The sequence below is a fragment of the Thalia democratica genome, chromosome 2 (assembly GCF_965202585.1).
Source record: "Thalia democratica chromosome 2, ktThaDemo2.hap1.1, whole genome shotgun sequence".
Classification (NCBI taxonomy): domain Eukaryota; kingdom Metazoa; phylum Chordata; class Thaliacea; order Salpida; family Salpidae; genus Thalia; species Thalia democratica.
In genome coordinates, this window is record NC_139166.1 from 58,436,371 (window position 1) to 58,458,295 (window position 21,925).

Here is a 21,925-nt window from a genome sequence, read left to right on the forward strand (position 1 = left end):
TGTACAAAGTTTTTTAAACAATACATTACAACATACTAACATATCATTTTAATAAATATAATTGTGCTTTTAATTATTTCATGATAATTATCTTTTTATGGATAAAAATCGTAACTAAATGTTTTATTAAGTAGTTTTCCTTAAACTTAAATTAAAACATCTTAACTATATATAAAAAATTTTCAAAACTACTTTAATTTTAAGTTATTATTTATAAAAGCTTAGTCTTAATGCTGCAAAAAATTTTATTTAACTATTTTAAAGTACTTTGTACAAATAATCGAAAATTATATCTTAAAAACTATATAATAATTGCTTGTTTTCCTTACTTTTTAACTGTAACATGCAGTATATAACTTTTTGACGTTTAAAACAAAGTTTTGCCAAATTTATAATGGCATTCAGTTCAGGTATTGAATAAAGTACTAGTTTTAGGTTGGTTGACGTTGATTTATTTTGTGTAGCAAACTAAACTAACAAAAAAAAGTGAGAAAATTAAAACTATTTAACTAAGTAACTACTAAAATTTTGGCAGTCTTCGTTTACTGCGTTTGTGATTTTCAGAAAAATCGTAATTAAAAGTCACTGTTTACCATTTATAATTAAGTACTTCACTTACTATGTGTGTACTTCTAATAGATTTTAATACTTAAAAAAAACTTTACTTTTTTTTACTATGATATTTTAAGCTTTTTTTTATAAGAATTTTTAATGATAAAACTATGTCAAACTAAACTTTACTTATTTGTAATAGAAATTAAGCCTAAAACTTCAAAGTAAATGTTTTAAAACAATTTAATACTATTTTAGCTACTTCAGACAGATCTAAAAACTTTGTTTAAGTTGAAACTAAACTTTTGCTAACACTTTTCTCCGATTATAATATGATATAAACAGCTTTAAGTTTAGGTTTTATCGCAAAGTTTAAACTTATTAAAAAATGTTACGCCTTCGTTGTTCAATGTTAACTTTTGTTGAGTTTATAACATTTTTGTTCTTATTGTTTAAAAATAAATAAGAACATTCAAGCAGTTAATTAATGTTGAGGTTAAAAACAAGTTTACGAACTTTGATATGTAAGTAATATTTTGATAATAATTTATCATTTACACAAAGATCTATTGTCGCAGTTTTTGTTTAAGTTTATGTTAAACAATGTTTGATAAATCAAAAACAGAAAATGCTGCTGTAATTTTATCCGAAATTTTTAACTTATTTTTTTTTTAATTTTTTGTTGTTATATCTTTACGTTCAAAAATGAAATATTTATTTATTGTCTTGTAACAATGTATTTTTAATAATGTAGAATATATCATTTGAAAATAAAATGTTAAAACTTTAAAAACGAGTCTTCACTTTATCAGATATACATAAACTTTAACTTGTCATGTTCATAAAAAACTTTTAACAAAATGTTATGTTAAACCAGTGCTATTAAATAGTGTCTGTTCAAAATGTATGTTCAAAACTAATTATAAATATTAGTTTTTACTTTTGTTTAGCGTTTATAAAGCAATAACAAAACTGCTTTAGTACTGTTAAAACCTATCCTTTAATCAATATGAATTTAATGTTATCAGTAAGTAATGTTCACTTTTATAGTCACGAAGTAGTATATGTAAAAATATAACATTCTCTTTCTATAAATATCTGATTGATTTAATTTAAAAAACAGTTAACAAATAAAGTGTACAAAATATAACTACTTGAAAATTTAGTGTAAGGCTAAAGGAGACCACATCAGTAATATTTAACCACCTAAGTTAATAACTTGTTAAACTAAATTTTAAATAAAAATCAATTATATACTAATTAAAAGCTTATTTTACGATAACTGCTGTTTACACCAAAAACACTTTAGTAACATTTTAGAATTTTTCTTGTTTGTGTCTCATTCAAAGTTTAGATTATCATGAACCAATATTATAGTATAACAGAATTTTTTCGATAAACAGAAAAAAATTAAATTAAAGAATGTTATGTTGCTTGTTTATAAATTATTTAGTACAAAGAAAACCTGTGACACATGGGGTATGTTTAATGTAAAAATATTATCAAAACACTTTTATTTTTATGCCTTTAAAAAAACTTTTTTCTATATTTTAAACGTTATTTTACTACTGATTAATAGCAGAACTTAAAGTGTTTTTTTATTTTAATCTATCCGTTATAAATACTTCTAAAGAGAAAACTAAAGAAACAATATTAAAACCTTAAGCTTTATTATTTTAAAGTTTGTATTTCTTAATTGTTTTTTTTCTGACGAGAAAGATTTATATACATTAAAACAAGTAAATATTACTTACCATAGTCTACAAGCCTCATCGCTAAATATAGAAATTGTATGTTTTTGTAACTAAATAGTTTATGCCAAACTGTCAAAGTTTAAATTGGTATTATTTTTGTTTTTAAATATCTGATGTATAATACCCATATACAAATACTCTATATATAATTTTATGATGGTTTAGATAAAAGTGAGCTTATGTTTGTATTTGAAATAAGAAACTCACTATTGCAAAAAAAGTTCAAACTTTCTAAAAGGTTAACTAAATCAAAAAGATACTCTACATAAGTTTATTTTAAAAATATGTTGAATTTCATCTTAATAAAAATTATATAGACCATTAATAAAACAAATGTTCATATAAATAAAGCTTGAAATGACTTATATTTTTTTAACGCTTAATACATATTTTTTTTTTTCAGTTTTGGTTAAATAGTAAACAAAAATAGCTGACAAAAGAATTTATAGGGTAAAATAATTTTGTAAAACTATATTTTGTTTCAGTAGCGACTGTTTGTATTAGTGGTTGGGTAAAATAAAACTAAACTGTTTAAAAATTTAATGAAAAAAACTTAGTGATAAATTATCCAAAGTTAAACAATAACGATAACAGACTATTTTCATTCACTTAATTTCTATGATTAATTTTTATGATAAATATTTATAACTTAGTACAATTTGTATAAAAAGAATTTTTGTCAAGTTTATTAAATTATTTTTAGTTAAACTGTAACGACGTTGTGTAGTTTTTTTACTTCAAGCCTGTGAACTTGATCAAAATTGAGAGCCTAACCCTGGACTTACGTGTGCCGTGAGACAAACTTGAGTTTCCATAAAGCTTTGATTATATAATTTTGATCATCAGACCATATGCTTTCATTAGACTATGACCCAGGTTTTGTCCTAATTGATATTCGTCAATTAGTCGCAACCGGGTCTCAGTCTACCGTAAACTTGTTGTCTGATGACATTAGTTGCTAACTTGAGCTGTCTAACCTTAAACAAAATTTCAGGCTTAGGCTCTATAGATCTTTCCTTTTATCTGATTTAAACTGAGCGTACCAGTTGTCTTGCCTAGTAGACAGTGTTATATATAACACAGCAAAAGAACAAAGCTGACACCAGCAAACGGTAGCTTCGTAGTAAAACATGACAAACCTTTTGTATATTGATAATTTCAAATTTTACGGTTTTGACTGACTGATGAGTTTTAATTAGAACAGCACCCACGTCAGAAAGCTTGATCCAAGTGGTGTGATAAAATCTTATGTTATCATTTTACTAGGATAAATAATTTTAAAACCAACTGCTGTTGACTGATTAATTTTTTATAATAAACAGTAAAGTCGTTTTTAGTCAAATTTATGGAAAACTAAATATGGTTGGTTTAAAAAAGAATTAAAAAAATTCTAGGTGTGTCTTAAGTTAATGTTTTTCTTAGTTTTTTTATTTATACTTAAACTTAGATTAACCATTGTGTATATAATAAATAGTTTTATTTAATAAAAACTACAGTTTAATTAGTGTATATAAAAAATATTAATTGTATTTGTAATAAAAACATTTTGTTGTTTTTTTCCCATATCAGCAAAAGTTTTATTAACTAATTCGTCGGAAAATTAAAATTTTATAAGTAATACTAATACAGTTTCAAATACTTTAAATTTTTATAAATGTAAGCGTATTAAAATAAATTAGTAAAATATGTCTAAATATAAAAACATATATTTAATAACCAAATAAACAACACAATGGCTCAACTAGTACACCATTTAAAGGTAAATACCGGTGCCACATAATAATTAACAACTGACACAAAAAAAGTTAAACTCCTTATTATACAAGTATACTTTAGTCTTTTAAGTTAGCTAACTAAACATTTTTTGTTTTTTTGTGTCTTAGTTTAATTAGTATAATTTATTTGCGAATAAACTTGCTTTAAAAAGTCAGCATAATACCACAAGTTAATTGTAAATCATGTGAAAAAACACTTTTTTTTATTCAGCGTAGCAAGTTATGTATATATAACTAAATGTTATATATATGTGTGCGTTTTACATATGATAATCGTGTTGATACTCCAAATAATATAAAACATTACTTAAAAGTTTTAAGATATCTACTAAGATGTCAAATAAATTCATACTAAGTAAAGCACAATAACGGCTAAGCAAAAGGTCTATGTCAGAATTATGGTTTTAATGGTTTAAAATAATGTAATATTAACTTTAATTGCAAGTGCTTTATAGTTATATGATTATTTAAGTTTTTAATGGATGATTGTGTTGTTTTTCTTTAAAAAATCTTACTACCAAAATTTTTTCACTATTCTTTAAAATAAAGTAAAAAGTTTTTTTATTATAACAAAGTAGTATCCTCAGTTCATAGCATGGTATCTGAAAAATATGTATACTGTTTTTTATTCATAAAAAAAAAGTTAATGCAAACAACGCCAGATAAATATTTTCAAAGTAAATTAATTTTTTATCAAAAATATTTTGGAGAATAGAATTTATTAATTCTTAAAATTTTTTTTTCTATAATAAACTGCCTACTTTAATAAAAAAAATGTTTACATGAATTTAAACTTCAAAGAACTCGTTGCGATTATAGACGTTTTTTTTCATAGTTTTGTTTTGACCATAAAAAAACTTAATTTTTTGAACTCAGTGTAGACTTAAAATATAAACTCAGTCTTTGATATTAAATAATGCCGTAGATTTTGATATTTTTATGTATAATTGCATAACTGTTTTAATTAGTCAACTTCTCACTACTTTATTTTGTTTATTTTCAATACAAAAAAATTAAATACTTAGCTTATTAATTATTGAAGTAAACTAGTTGAGTACATTACAATTATACTTCATTAATACTATTTAGTATTGTAAAATTATTACTCGGTGTTCTAGTAAATTAAATTAGTTAGCAATGAAGTTTAATTTAATTTTATAAACATATTTACAAAAATTTACAAGAATTCTTTACATTTTACCTTTATACTGTAAAAATTATTCTTTTTGTCAAAATAATTATACCATAATTGAGCACTTATTTGCCAAAGTTGCCTCTTTATTTTAAATTTTTAAAGTGTTTTGTAAATAGTTCGATTACAAAAACAAAACTTATTTGAAGTTTTAGCTTTGTGTAAGACTTGCTTGAATTTTGTTAGTAATGTTTATTTTATTTAGTTAGTTTTATTTTCTACTAAACAAACAATGAAAAAAAGTAAAAGACAGTTAAACTTTGTAAATTTTGATTTAGACATTTTATGTATTAAGTAATTGTTTCAAGTTTTGCTGCATCAAATAAGTTTTAATCTGTTTGAGATTTAATGAATCATGAAAGTCTCATAGCTTAAAACATTTAATTCAAGAAAATCTGTGGTTTTATAATAATCATTAGCAACAATAAATAATTTTATAATCTAAACAGTTTAGGCTTTGCCCAAAATACGCTATTGTAGTTGTTAAAACTACAACATTGAAGTTTTTTTTAAATATTTTAGTTGATTTTATGAGATTTAAGTTAAGAAACAACCGATTTAAATATTAGGTTAGAAATAATCAACAGTGCAGTTTAGTAAAATAAATTAAAACTTTGATACCACAAATTGATACAACAATTGAACTTGATTAAACTTTTATTTTAGTGAAGTACTTTATTTCATTTTTAAGTTTTCTCACATAATTATATGCTTTTAAAATTTTTGTGGTATAAACATTTAAAACGAATGCCACACAACTTGTTACCTGTCAGCACATGCGACAAAAATTATAAAAAAAAACATCAAATTCCAACTTTTAAAGAAAACTTTCTTACAATTATCTATTATATTCGATCAAAAATTAGATATAAATTATAAGCTAGTATTTAAAAAAAAAAATAATTAGATGTTGATGTGAAATTATTTTTAATTTTGACTACAATTTTTAATTAAGTGGTAGTTTTAAACCAGTGGTTCTTTACCTGGGGTTAAATTCCCTTTTTTTATGGCTTAATGTTTTTATTGCAAGTTATTTAAATTTATGTTTATTAGTAGTATTTTTAATAACTAAGTTAGTATTCAATTCTAATGTTTTTTTAAGTTAAATAAAATCTTTAAATTTTACTCATTTTTGTATTAAATAAGCTTAAGATTAGAAAAATATAGTTTTTTCCTTAAAACTAAACACTCCTGTTTTGTTTATTGCGGATAAATTTAGTAGTTAACTTCCAAAAAGGATTAAAATGTGAAAAAAAGGTTAAGACCGGCTGTTTTAAACCAATAATTTATAAGCATATACTTTAAATTACTAAATAAGCTTAACTTTTACATTTGAAAATGTCTTCATTTATGTTGTTCATTTTTAGTTCTGATTATGTAATTGAAAATGTAAAGAAAAAGAAATTTTAATAGTCTATTATGTCTTGTTATTTATGAAAGGGTTGCGATTGCTGAAGTACAGTAACAAAAGTCAAGCTTGAAAAGCTACTTGCTACAAAAAAACACCACCTCAGTAAAGTTTTTTTTTTATGTTAAAAAAGCTTATTCAGAAATTAAAACAGGTTTTTTTTATAACGTTTGTTTCTTTTTATATTAAAATAAAATTAAAATATTAACTTAAAAATTCTACATAGCCAAAAGTTTTAATCAGTTAGTTTGAAAACGATTAGGTTTAATAATGTTTTTACTTTTGTTATAATTAACTTTTTAAATGAATTTAAAAAAAAATAAAACTTATTTATTCATTTTGTTTATTTGTAGAATTTGTAGAATATCCAAAACTAGTCTACGACAAGTACTAAATTTATACATACTTTACAAAAGATCTAGAAAAATCATAGGTTAAAATAAAAAGTTATCAATATCATTTCAAAATCTAAATAAATTATCCAGTATAAGTGTACCATGAGCTTAATCAAAGATAATTTTCTTTTAAAATACCTAAATTCTACAGTTTAAAGAAAACTAATTTGAAAATACAGGCATAACTACTTTAATTGAAAATTTTAAACCGATTATAAAATTAACATTACATCTGCAACTGAAACTTAAGGATTTGAGAGTATGAAAATACTAGAGTTCTTATCCTTTATTTAAACTGTATAATATACTTTAATATACTTTTGTAATGTTTACTTTATTGAAATAAAACCTTACTAGATCAAAACTTAAGTACTAAACAAGTATTTTAACCAAGTGTTTAACACTTTCTATATTAAAAAAAAAGTGATTGTAGAAAAGTTATGCGTATAATCTAAACTAACGACTTCCTGAACAAAAAAAATCAAGAATTTTTAATGAGCTTAAATTCTATGATAGCATCTATATTTTAAGCCCTTATTTTCGATTTAGACTTATTGTAAAACATCACAGAAAAAAAAAATAATGAATTTATTGTCTATGAAAACTTAGTTTAACTCTTAATTTTGTTTAAAGTTTTTTATAGTCTTATAATGTATTTTCAATATTTAGATAACAATTTACATTTTCAAATTTCAAATGTAATCTTTAACAATTATGTCTGACTGATTAGTTTTAATAAGGACAAAAACGGTGGCAGAATTATAATGATTGTGCGGTGCAGCTTAGTGCATGTTTAAAATATTACAAAATACATTTTTTACAATTAATACTTTATAGAAAAATTGCTTCTAAAGAAAATATTATGATTACAAATATTAATAGAATAGAAAAGAATATTACTAAATGCAGTAAAAAATATGTTTTAACTTACATAACCAACCTTACAGCCTTAAGAAAGTTGCAAACTACATTTGAAGTATATACTAACTTTGAAGTAAATTTTAGTTTAATACTTTTTATTAGCTAAAACATAAAAACTGCATTTGAGGTAAGTCAATTATACTGGACTTTCCAGTGTAAAATTATTTCTAATCTTCTGAAACAATTATCCACTTAACACTTAGTTGACTTGTACAAAACTGTACCAGTCGTTAATAAGCTTACATAACAACAAGAAGACGGTAATAGTTGTTTACACTAACAACTAAAAATACTTTAGACTAGTGTTTGATAGCAAATGAAACTTTTAATGCTTTTTATTATTTAACTATTTTTTTAGTTTATTTGTTTTATTTCTTAACAACTTAATTAGTAATTTATATACCGTAGACATTTAGAAACTTACATGTTCTAAACTAAGTGTTTAATACTATAATATTTGTTAAATCTATTAATTGCACCTTTTTATAAACTCTTTCGTTTCAAACTTTTAAAAAATAATAATAACACTAATGATTATTTTTAAGTTTGAGTTTATTCGAACTTGAAATGACGATGTTTTTATAAAAAAAACTCAGAACTATTCTTGTTAAGCTAAATAAATATTTTATTAGTTGTTTTAAACTAAACAATTACGTTATATTAAATAATTAATCTATAACAAATTGCAACATTCGCAGTCTGGTAGGTTGTACATTGTTTCAAGTATAAAAAGCCTTGCACGCATTAATAGAGTTAATTAAATATTTACTTAATATTATGAAAGGGAAACAGTCAAAAACTATTACAACCATAAGTTATAATAAAAACTAGTGACTTTTTTAAGTAACATCATAATAAAAGAAAAAATACTTAAGGTACAATAGTTTTGTTAAAGTCAATAGTTAAAAGTTCGTAGGTATAAAGAATAAATACATTATAAAATGTGTATAAAAGTGCTTTTAACTTTAAAAAACGTAATTTTAAAAAATATGAATAGGAATTGTACAACATTTATGTTAAATATATGTTTATTTATGCTTAAAAATGCCGAAATTTTTCTAGATTTTTTTAGTATCAATTGCTAGTTATTGTAAACTACCTAAACATGGATTCTATTTAAAACTGAAATAAAACAAATTTGTTTAAGTCATACAAAGTATGTAACAGTTGATTTTGAAACTTAGCTATTATTGTTTAGAAGTTAGTTTAAAACATATTATTTGCTACAAGATTATTTTACTGTAATTTTTATTTTTTAATCACTCAGGAAAAATTTTTGGTACTTAGTTTTTTAAATAAAACGAAAGTTCGTAGAGGTTTAAATTTAACATTATTGACATCTAATTTATATCAATCACAGCATATATTACGACACAAAAATTAAACTTATTTGGTGGTTCTATGTGTTAAAATTTCATTACCTCATTTTATTTATCAGACACTACAAATACTGTGGTTTTATAAAATCGAAATGAATAATTGCTTTGTTATTGTCTGTAAACTTTGTTTTAAATCATTTTAAATGTTATTGAACGGTTTAAGTATTTGGTTAAAATCAAAATATCATGATTTATTTTACAAAACAATCATTTTTACTAAAAAGTAGAAGTTTTTTATTTTTTGTTATCAATATACAAAACCTTTACCAAAACAGTTTAGGAAATTATTTTTTTTCTTTGGAATACTTAACCGTCATGCTATGTTAAAAGTAAAAAAGATAGAAATTTTTTTTTCAGAAATTTAAAGATCCAAACTTTTGAAATTTGCTCAAGGGCAATTATAATAAGAGAAGAGACATGTTTAAGTAAAAAGGTTGAAAAAATGTTCGAGGAATGTTAAATAAATATTGTGTTGTGTTTGCATGAAGTGTTTAAAGTGTGAAAGGTTTTGTTCGAAAAAATATTTTATTACTCTTTTACAACTGTGTCAGATTTATTAGGTTTGAATAAGAATAGGTTTAGCTGAAATGTTTATTTGGCTTAGAAGGTTTATATTTTTTATATGACTGATTTAAAAGCTTTTCGTTGTTACTAAAAAATTAAGGGTATAAACATTCTTAAGCTGTATTTCAAAGATCATTAAACTTTAAGTATAAAAAAATAATATATAAAAAGTTAAAAAATTTGTTTAACAGAAAAAGTTAATTCTATTACATAATGTTTTTTTTTTTAATTTATGTTTAACAAAGCTATTTTAGGAAAGTTTCTTTTATCAACTAAAAAAATAACATAAATTTGGATTTTTCTTCCTTAAAAACCCGTCACTAGTTTTAAGCATTTTTATAAAATTCTTGAAATTACTTCGAACTAAACTATCGTGACTTTCAAAACTACAAGTTTACCTTATGACTAGAGTCTAGGAAAAATTTAAATTATTAATGATTTTATATTTATAAAGTTAGAGATAAGTTTATGAAAATAGTTTTAACTCACCAAATCAAATGTTTTGATATTAAATTACTTTTTTTCAGTTAGAATCAATATATTATAAAAGCAATTTTATAAAGAAACAATGGTATAACAATGCTACAGAAGCTTATCAGTTTCACTGTCGTATTTATGATCATGCAAATCACTTCAGGTAAAGAGAAACTGTTTTGTCAGAAACGTGAAAGTAGAAACCATACGTTTTTAGGTTTGATGTTATTAATAGTATACTTGTAATAATACATTTTATACGTCTTTGTGCATTTAACAATTCTTATACATTTTTGTTCATTTAACCTTAACCAGTGCTATTTAAGCTTTAAAACAAATTTTAGATTATGGTATTTAAATAAAATTCATTGATAATTTTTACCAATTACCAAAAGGTATATAAAGTGTTAAATCATTAACTTTATTTCAAAAAAAAACTTGAACTTATATTAAATAGGCATCATATAAAAATGGGGTGGCTGTCAAATTCGCACGAGCGTACGAAATTGCACGAAGACACTTTTGCAAAAAGGGTCACTTTTGCACTAAGACACTTTTGCACAAGCAGATAATTTTGCACAAAGAAATTTTTGCACGGGTTGATTTTTTATTCATTATTTATTAGTTTTATCTTATATTTTACAACATTTTTTATTTATTTTTAGTTTTATTTCTATTGTTATCCCTAACTCTTACCCTCTGTCGGTAATTTATTATTATTATAACTTCTAATAAAATTTATATATATATTTTTTCTTTTCTTTTTATTAGTAATTTTATTTAGGTTTTTTTATTATCACTGTTTACCCTAACGCTTACCCTCGTTCAAAAACTTTTTTTTTCTTTTTTTAAAATTCAAATATTAGTTTTTTTGTTTATATATATTTTTTTACTCTTGTGAAAAATGACCCTTCATGCAAATTTCTAACTCGTCAAAATTGACCCTTGGTGCAAAATTGTCTTCGTTTAATTTTTTCCCCTCGTGTAATTTTGTCCTCTTGTGCAAATTTGTTTTCGTGCAAAAGTATCTATGTGAATTTTGTGCCGTCATGCCATTTCGTTTTCGTGAAATTTAGTCCTCTCGTGCAATTTAGTAAACTCGTGAAATTTTGTCTTTGTTCAATTTTGACCCGTTCCCATAAAAATTATTTCAAGCTGTTTTAAATTTATAGCCTTAAAATATTAAAAAACTCATTAGAAAAATTTATAACTGATTGTGTCTTAAATTGAAACTAAAACTAATATGCAAAGAACACTATTAGGTATTATTTGGGCTACGTAAAGTTTCGAAATTAAGAATTCATTTAAGTTGAGCCGCAAAGTTGTTTTAGTTTTAATAAATTTATACGGGTTTAGTTTATTTGAAAACCTAATGTAAAAATTTCTACGTGATTACCAAATTAGGTTTGAATAAAATTATAAGATTGATAGATACTTATTATCAAAAATTATTTAATATTATCAGTACTTTATATCATAAATTAGAAAAATGAGGTCCGCAGACAAAATGTACAATTTTTTTTGAAATATAAATTTGACTAACCTTGTAATTTTACAATTGAAATAGAACTTTTTAGCTCTAATTTGTTGTATAAATCAAAATTCATTTTATTACTTAATATTAACAAGCACTTTATTGTAAGTTATGAACCGAAAGCATTTAATTTAATCAAAAACTAAGTTTTGGATATCAAACAACTTTTTTAAATAAATCTCAACGAAAAAGATCGTTTTATATATATGTAATCTTGTTTCTATTTGTTTTTACTAAAATTGTTGTTTTATTTTTAGACTTTTTAAACTTCTTATCTTCAGCTTCCCGATTAGTTTTTTAAATTATTTTGTTTTAAATTTATTACGACAAAACAGTTATAATGGTTTTAAAATGTTTAGTTAGCCTTATCTGAAAAAGAATTGAAAGGGTTAAACAATTCGCGCTATAATCATTGTTAATTATTTATACAACAAAGCTTCAGTTTGAAAACTTGAAAATAAAATGTCAGATAACGGTGTAAACAATGGAAGATTAACAACGAAACAATGGATACCAGATATGTGTTGTGGCAATCGACCTTATAATTCACAAATTAGAATGTGCTGTTTTGGAAAAACAATATCAAGAAATATTATGAGATGTTGTCCTGATGGAACAATACTGCCTATAGATACAATTTGGTGACCAATTTGTTTTAATTCATATAAAAGTTGCGCTTGAACTGTATGCTACGGCTCATATACAATCTTACTTAATTAGTACTTTTAAAAAGTAATACTTGTAAGTAGTTTTAGTTAACTATCAAACCCAGCATTTTATAGTTCTTTTGTGAAATAAATAACTTTTTTGAGAAATATTTCATTAAAACTAAAATTTTGAAATTAATAACTATTTGCCTCGTAATTATATTTATACTTTTATTATTAGAGCACAAGAAAAGCCTTGCTTAAAGTAGTATTATAAAAGTAAAAATTAAATTAATCTTAATAGTTTTTTTTTTTTTTATAAACTTTTTCTTCAATATTACTAAAAAAAATTAGCATCAATTCTTTGGATAGAATATACTACTTTAGTTATTTTGCAAAGTAGCTATAAAAGTAAATTTTGTAATGCAATAATCTATTATGACATTTTTATAAAAAAATATCTTATTTTCACGAAAAGAATATATAAGTTACAACGTTTTTACTTGGTTATTTTTTCTAGAAAATTTTTAACGTTCATTTTTCTATCAGCTTTCAAACAGATCATTCGGCATTAAAATAAAACTTATTATTCAATCAAATCAATATAAATAATATAGATTTTAAAATATTATTTTCAAAACAGTAGCTTTAATGGTTTTTTAAGTTTTTAAAATAGACTTTTATTTTTCAAAAACAAAAGCTTTCAAACTCATATTTTAAATGCATACTTTTTTCCCACAACTTTGTTTACAAAACAACTTGTGAAATTTAAAACTAATTGAATGAAAATTGTGTAAAATGATGCTACAATTTATACCAAGATAGTAATTTGTTTAACTTATTATGTATCACTGCACGTTCAATTTATACCACAATTTTATCTTTAATTTTAATAAAAACGACTGAGGTTGATATTTGAAACTTTAAATTTAAACTTAGCAGAAAACAAACTTAAAAGCATATTAGTTTACACTATGGAAAATTAAAATACAACTTCCAAAATTTCAAATTAAAAAGTTAGTTTTATGTTTATCTTAAATTAGTTTACGTAAAATAAGACAAACAAAGTTAATTGCTTATACATTGCACCTTGTTTTTATAGAATAGAATGATTTCAAGCTTATTTTTGACATAAACAAAGTTAATGATGTATTTAAGCAAATATTTTACAAAAAATTAATGCTGTTTTAAACTTGAAAAAAGCTTTAAATACTTTAACTATTTAAACAAATATTTTTATTTTAATGTTCAGAAAAAGTTTGCAGTTTGTGACAAATAGTAAATTTAAGATTACCTAACGATTGGAAAACTAAAAATATTTGAAGACTTTTTTTAGTGTATTTTTTATTAAAATAAATACAAACGTTTAAAAGCTAGTAACTCAGGATACGTAGGTTTTAGATTTGTAGAAATAAAAAACACTTCAAACTGATTGCAAATTTAAATAGTTTTATATTGTTTCGAAAGCAAGACTTCATAACTTGCGTTGAGTAGCTTTGAATGATACTTATGTATATAAAAACCCTATAAATAATCTTACACAATGACATGTAAAATCAATGTATACTTACGTTTATTTATACTTGTACTTATTTAAACCATAAATAAAATTTTACAGTCGCTGTCATCCACAGTCAATTTGGGTGAGAAAGCAATTAGATGAAATGTCAAATATTGAAAAGCAACAGACCAATTTAGTGAAGGAAATCAAAACTTTGATAACACATACTAAAACGTTTGTTAAACTATGTTAAACTTTTAATTCAGTTTCAAAACTTATAATGCTCATTTTACTCATAAGTTATACTAGTTTCGTGTTTCATAGGTATTAAATTATAAATAGACGACACTGTTATGTTGACTGAAATGGTATGCAGTATAAATCATACGAGGAAGGTTTTAATTTTAAATATATGACATTTACTTAAGTTGTAAATATATAATTTTAAGTTTATCAGTCGGTTTATTGTTACTGCTGCTGTTAATAAGTAAATAATGATAATAACGGTAATCACAAACGTATTTATAAATAATATATATAACAAGTTTAATTTAACATCTAAAGTAATGATAGTTTCCATGATGTTAAACTCTAATTCATAGTCTAGCTTAAATATTTAGAGTTAATAAATTACACTTGTAATTAACGCATATTAAGAAACCAACATGATTTTATCTAATGAATTACAACTACAACATGTACGATTAAAACTCGTAATAAGTTTATCTCAAACATTTTTTGAAGTTTCCCACAGTTTGTCTAATTATGGTTTGGTTTGACGGTAAGTGTAATCAGTTACTTAATTTTTTATAAATATACATTTATACTTAAGTTTCCATAAACAAAAACTATGGCTTTAAAAAGATTGTGTATAGTTATTAGTAGTTAAATTTTCTATAGAGCTATTCAAACAAAAATATTTGAATTTTTAAGGCACATAACAAATTTACAAGAAGAAATAAAAACATTGGATTCCCAAGCACAACAACTTTACGAAATTTTTGTTAGAAAAATAAATATTGACATTGATGATTCAACAGAAGCTCAAAATGTTATAAATATTGTTAGCATTTTTTTGCTTCGGAAAATAAAGTTTTAAAGTGTTTTTTATGTTATTAAAAGCTTTGATTCATAAAACAGTTTCAAAAAACGTCAAACATTCGTATAAGTTTACTATTTGATTTAAAAATATTAAACTTCAAAATTTTTTATGGTAAAATTAGAATTATCCTTTTTTTCTGTTAACCTTGCTAGTAATATAAACAGATTAATTTCAAGTACGGCAACGAAAATAAGATTAATTTGGAAAATGAACATAACCTGACAGAAAAATTACAAATACCTCAAAAATCACAGCTTAAAGTTGTTCTCACAAAGGTTGTTGATGATCATGTACAAAATAAACGAGATTAAGATAATTTTTTTTGGATGTTTATATTAGTTTTTTTCTTTATAACTTGTAAGCTTATACCTGTTTACAGCAAGGAAGATTTTTATCAACAAGTTAAATTTTTTGAACTAGAATTTTTGTTAGAAATTGAAAACTAATTAAATCTTATAAAACTTTTATAATTATTATACTAAATAAAGACAACTTGAGCCTTTATCATTAATAACCACTGAATTTTTCAAAACATTTAACATAATATAAACACGAATATATAAAAAGTAGATACTTTAAGTAAGTATTTTATAGAAAAAAAACAAATTATAAAATATACACGTAGTGCTAACGTTTCGCTGTATTATAGTAAACAACTAAAATTTGTTTATTAAGTAAACTTGTTTTTGGTAAAATTGTTTTCAGACAACAACAAATATAAATTTATAAATAAAAAAGAAAACGTTCTTTTATAAGTCGTTAGTTTTAATCGATCATCGAAAATAATCATTAAAATTACTTTTAAACCTTTTAACGCAGCAGTTCAAAACCTTTTTTCATGTTTTACCTAAATTATTTTTTGGCAGGTTATTATTAAATTTACCTCTTTATAGAAGGTATTAACCAAGTTTAACCCCAGTATATAAAACAGTGTTTAATTTTGAACTTTAAGCTTATTAAATATTGAAAGTCGTAAAATTCATAGAGTTTATTTAATTTACAAGAATTACAATTTAATACTAACTTATAAACTAAAAATAAAATTGATAAACATTAATTTTAAATTTGTTGTAGTAATAAAAATTTTCCCTTAAAACAAGGGAATTTATCCCCAGGGGTAAATTTATCCCAGGCTAAGAATCACTGCTTTAACTTCTCTATAACTGAAATTAAGTTTTAAAAATTTTATAGTAGTAAACTAAACTTGAAAAAAACTATGTTTTAATATAAATTTAGAATGCTTTTTATCAATTTACTTTAAAGTTTTTTATGTATATTAATTGGAAAATACCTAACTTCGTTATTAAATTAGAAAAATGAGTTTTAACAAACTTTACTTGAACACGTAATTTATTTGAGTGTAACTTGACTGATTTCTTGTATCTCAGATATAAACCTTTTTAGTAATTCACTTTTATTTTTTAGCATTAAACATTTTTAATTTTTATTAAGCATTAGTTTGTGTTAATAAACTAGTCTATAATTTAAACTTTTATTTATTTTAATTCCATTTTATAATGAATACATTAAGATTTATTTAGATATCTTAATTTTTTTATAGTAAATACTAAACTTAATAAATTAAAACATACAAGTTCTAGATAAAACAAACAGTAAGTTTAGCGTATTACTTTGTAAAAGTTTACTACAAAAATTAGTTAGTTAAAAATATAGAATCAAAACTGAAGTTTTAGTAATTTATCTTTACAAATTTTCAGCAAACTCGTTGGTTTTAGACTGTAAAATAAAAAAAATAACTAAGCACACATAAATTATCACACTTAACTTGTTGATTTCTACACTATGATTTTTTTTCCCATAATTAATTAACCTATTGTTTAAGCATCACGTTTATACAAAACACTGTACAGATATTAAAGTTTTCATGTTTAGAATTTACAAACGTGACTTAAAACAAAACTAAAAATTTATTATACAGTTTTTAAGCGTGATATATGCACATTAAAGTTTGGAAACAATAAAAAAAAGTTATAAAAAAATAATTTAACAGCAATGAATAAAACCTGTTGTGTTGTTTAAAAATACTATTTATTGTAATTATTTTTTTTTGTTTGAAACTAATTACTATAATATAAAACAGTCATGAAACTAATCAAAAAAAGGGTTAAATTACTTATAAATCACTTTTGAAACAGGCCAAAAGAAGCGTTTTATTAAGCAACGAAATTAACAAAGTTGAAAGCCTCGTTTTTAAACGTCAATCAATGTTAATGAAAATTTCAGAAAAACACGAAAAATTAATAAAACTTACGTCGCTATTTGAATTGGAAAACGAACTTTTTATGATAAATGAAAACGATCATCAGCTGATTATTGAATTCAAAAATAACTTTGACGAGATCATGACAGATGTTTTGAAAATTGAAAGCTCATTGGCTATTGAATATCCTGAAGCGGAAGTTAATGCTGGCTTCCATGTGAATGATTACACTCAAAGTCTTGAATTTAAGCATCTGAAACTGAAACTGCAGCTTTTCAAAGATAATAAAGGTGATTACTTCGAAAACAAAAGCAAAAAGCAGGATTGGAAAAATGTTGTTGTCAGAGATAATTTGTGCAGTTTTAGAAAATGGATAGAGTATTTGAAGAGTTTTGAAACAAACTTAATTTTGTCTAAAAGTGAAATTATATCTTACAAAAACAAACTTAGGACAATAAAAAGAAAAGTATTTAGAAATGACACTAAGCACTGAGAACAAACAAACTTTAAACAATTAGATTTTTAAAGATGCGACGTGTAATTAAATGTGTGTTATTAAACGTGTAAACAGTTCAATATAAAGTAAAAAGTGTTGTTAAAGCTTTTCTATTTGATGTTTTGTAGTTTGACTTGTTAAAATTTTATAAGTAAAAAATAACTGGAACTGCAAGTTATTGTAGCCAAAGTATACTTATATTTCAAAAACTATACTGTTTATTAGTGCATTTAAAATTATTTTAAACATTTAAAAAGTTTCCAATTTTCTCTGCAAAATACACAGCAGTTTAAATTATACTAACTTTTAAATAAATATAGTATCTAAATTATTTAGAAAGTTGCTGTAACGTATGACTTTATTTAAGTTTTCGTTAAATATTTCTTTTTTTTTTGAAATATGGTTTTACTTTTTGTGTCTACTAATAGCTGTTATGTCACATAAGTAACTTTTACTTCTGTAAAAATAAAACTTAAATTTTTTTAATCTAAAAAACAGATTTAATTCATTTTTAATAGTTTAGTTGTTATGCATTTAAAACGATTTTTTTAGATTAATATGTTATAAGTATAAATAAAAAGAAGTAATTTTCTATATATGAAGTTTAGACATTAAAATTTTTGAAGTTCATGACAAATAAACTATGTAAAATAAATTAAATCTGCTTTTTAGATCAAAAAAACTTAAATATTGTTAATTTAAAAAAGATAATAAGCTTTTGTCAATTTTAATTAATTTTTTTGGTTTTTCAATTTATTAAAAACTCTTTTGATAAAATTTTGCTTACATAATTTATTAACAAAACATTACCTCATATATTGTCTTGTATATAACTGTAATGAAATGTTTTATAAAAAATTAAAAACAATTGTTCAAATTTTCTGAATAAAATTAAGTTTAAATGAATTGAATATTATACAATTTGAAAAAAATTAAACAAAAAAGAAACCAGTTTATTTGATTTTAAGTTATTAGTGAAGATATATTCACAGGTTATATCAATCTTACAATAAATTTAACCTATGTTTGTAGGTAAAGTTAAAACTATAAACACTAAATACGTTTTTTTTACTACTTAAAATTTATACTACTACAGTTTTAACAAACATTATTTTTTTTTACAAATTTTGCTTATACTAAGCAATTTTCAATTCTTAAATAGAACGTTATAAAAATTTCAAGGTTTAAACTTGTCTTTGAAATGTTATATTTAACTCAGCAGTATACTAAACCAACAAATAGTTTTTAATTTAATAATTAATTGTAAATATCTACATACAATTAGTTCTAAGAAAAATTTTAGTTTTGTAAAAAAAATATTTACCTTTAAAACACTTAACCTTTATATAGCATTTTTACTAGGTACTTCAAGTTTAAAGAAAATGACATCTTTTTTTAAGTCGAATTAAAACTTTATTTTAAATAAAAAGCAAAAGTTTTCAATTTTATTCATGTCAATCAAGGTCTTTGAAAATAATATCTTTAACTGCTATATTAGGTACTATAAGAATTCACAAATGTATAAAAATACTTTTTTATCAATAATAGTTTTCTTTTTCTTTTAAATAGTTCAGTTGTATAAAAATTTTTTTATTGCTGTTATGGTTTACTTTGATAATAAGATTTTAAATGTATTAACTAAAAATAAAGTTTGATTGTTTCAGTTTGTTTTACTTTCTTTCAAAGTCCGATTGTTCTTAATAGTCAATTTTTATGCTACAAATAGGGTAGTTAACTTTAAACCCTAGGACTAGTCTAAAAATATTTTTGCTCATTTAAAAATTAAAGTACTTTGTAACTATCATTTAATATAATCCACTAAGTCAAAATACCATTAGGTAAATAAACTATGTTTTGATTAAACTTCGCTTTTTGTAAGGTCTTTAAAATTTGATATTGTATAGCTTTAAAAACAGAATCAGCCTGGAAAATTTTTTTTTGGTAAATATGACCTCCTGACTTCTAAAGTTATCCATCCCTAGTTTAAATATTAATTGTTATAGAATATAGTAAACTCGTTTTATATTTAAAGTGTTTTGATCGCTAGATATTTTCAATTGTATCTAGTTGTATCATAAAACCTAAAAGTTAAAGTGTTCGCTTTAACGCATTTATTATGAAAATGATTTGTTTTCAAATTTGTATTATGAAGCTTCTATAAAACTAAGACATAAAAAACGTTAATTGGTAACTATTATTTTTGCGTACAAATTATATTTAGTTATAGTTTTTAAACGTAGTCTTAGTTATAGATCAGTTAAAAATAGTAAATAATATTCTCATAAACTTTAGAAACTTTATTTAGAATTTATTTCATCTACTTACTTTTAATTATTAAAGTAGCTTTATTTCGCCAATAGCTATTTTAATTTTGACCGCAGTTTTTAATGTCGAAGGTATCGATAAATTACTAAATCTTGAAATTTAAAAGATTTGTTTACAACAAAAGAATTTTTTATCTACTAAATTGACCACAAGATTTTTTTGTGGTTTGTACAGGATACTGATTAGCATTATAGAATATATAATAAACATGTTAATTTAGTTTTCCCACAAAAAAAGAATATTTCAAATAATATAATCTACCGTTACTTAAGTAAAAAAACTAAACAAAATCGTTTTTTGATCGCGAAAACAACACTGGTTTTAATTATTAGTTATGAAATATTACAATTTAGTATTTGATAAATTAGTCTTACTTACATCTAGAAGTAATTTCATAAACCAACAAATATTTTATACTATATTTTAATATTTAAAAAAATGCTAAAACCGTGAACTATATCTAAAATTACAGTCAAACACTAAAATACAAATGTTAAAATCTTGCTATTTTTAACTATCTATCTTTCAATATTTCAAGTTTATTTAAAACCGTATGTTAAATTTTATTAAAAAATTACATTGTGATTAATCATTTTGGTCAAAATTTCACAAGCTTCTTGTGAATCGTCAGTTATTTTTCAACCAATTTTTCAATATGTGTGGTATGATTTTTACATTTAAAAAAAGTTATTGGCATTTATCTCAACTATGCTATGGATAAATTTATAAGGTTTTATCTTTATTTGAAGCGATTAATTCTTTAAGTAGTGATTAAAATATTCAAAAATGTCTTGCTAAGTTTTTACTTTCTATTCTTATACTTTAAGCTCCATATTTTTTGACATTTTAGTTATAAAGCTCTTATATATAGTATCAATAAGTTAACATTCGTTAAATAATGACCTTACATTTGTTTATACCAAATTGTATATGTTTTATTGTTTAATGTTTCTTATTTTATCCACAGGGACATAAAGTAAAAACAAAAATAAAAGGTTTAAATTTTTAATTGTAATTTCATCATAATTACAATATTTATGAATGCTTTATGAATGTTTTACAAACATAATAAATACTAGTTTTAATGAAACATACTTTAAGTTTATTTAAACCATAATTTTATAATTTTACATACCATAATCCTTTTAAACAGAAATTAAAACTATAATTATAAGCTCCATACGTGACTATAGAGACAGTTTGAAAACGTACAAATTTAGCTATTAGTAAAACTTACTCACAAATAAATATAAACTTTCTATAAGTAAATTTGATTACTTACCTTTTTATACTTTAATATTAATATTTTAAGCTATTTTATGCTTATTTAGTACATTTTAGCATTTCTTTGATAAGAATTAAAAATAAATAATAAAACGAGATTAAAACTTGAGTGCAGTAAAACAATGTTTAAAAAAACTTCTTTAATAAAACTCCCAAAGGTTTTAATTTACTTTATGTTCGTCGAAGCTGATTGTAACTAACTTAAAATTAAAAGCTAAACCATTTTGAAATAACCTGTTTAATAAAGTTTGTTTAATTTACAAAAGCTCCATAAATAATGTTTTGAGTTATAATGTTCCTTTTTAAACAGTTAAAACCAAATCTGGCTACTGGGACCAATTTAACTTAGATAAAATTTAAAATTTCATTTTGTTTGTATGTTTGTAAGAGGTTACAAATGA

At 22.7% G+C, this 21,925-nt stretch overlaps 1 protein-coding gene across 1 annotated transcript; it reads left to right on the top strand.

Moving 5' to 3' along the window:
- Nucleotides 1–10,477: 10,477 nt before the first annotated feature.
- On the top strand, nucleotides 10,478–18,137 carry LOC145829724 (uncharacterized). Its single transcript, XM_082937593.1, has 6 exons — nucleotides 10,478–10,631; nucleotides 12,418–12,589; nucleotides 14,214–14,330; nucleotides 15,030–15,159; nucleotides 15,363–15,473; nucleotides 17,355–18,137. Exons 1-6 carry the CDS (start codon nucleotides 10,520–10,522, stop codon nucleotides 17,910–17,912), a joined length of 1,200 nt encoding a protein of 399 aa, XP_082793719.1. The 5' UTR covers nucleotides 10,478–10,519; the 3' UTR covers nucleotides 17,913–18,137.
- The last annotated feature ends 3,788 nt before the right edge of the window (nucleotides 18,138–21,925 follow it).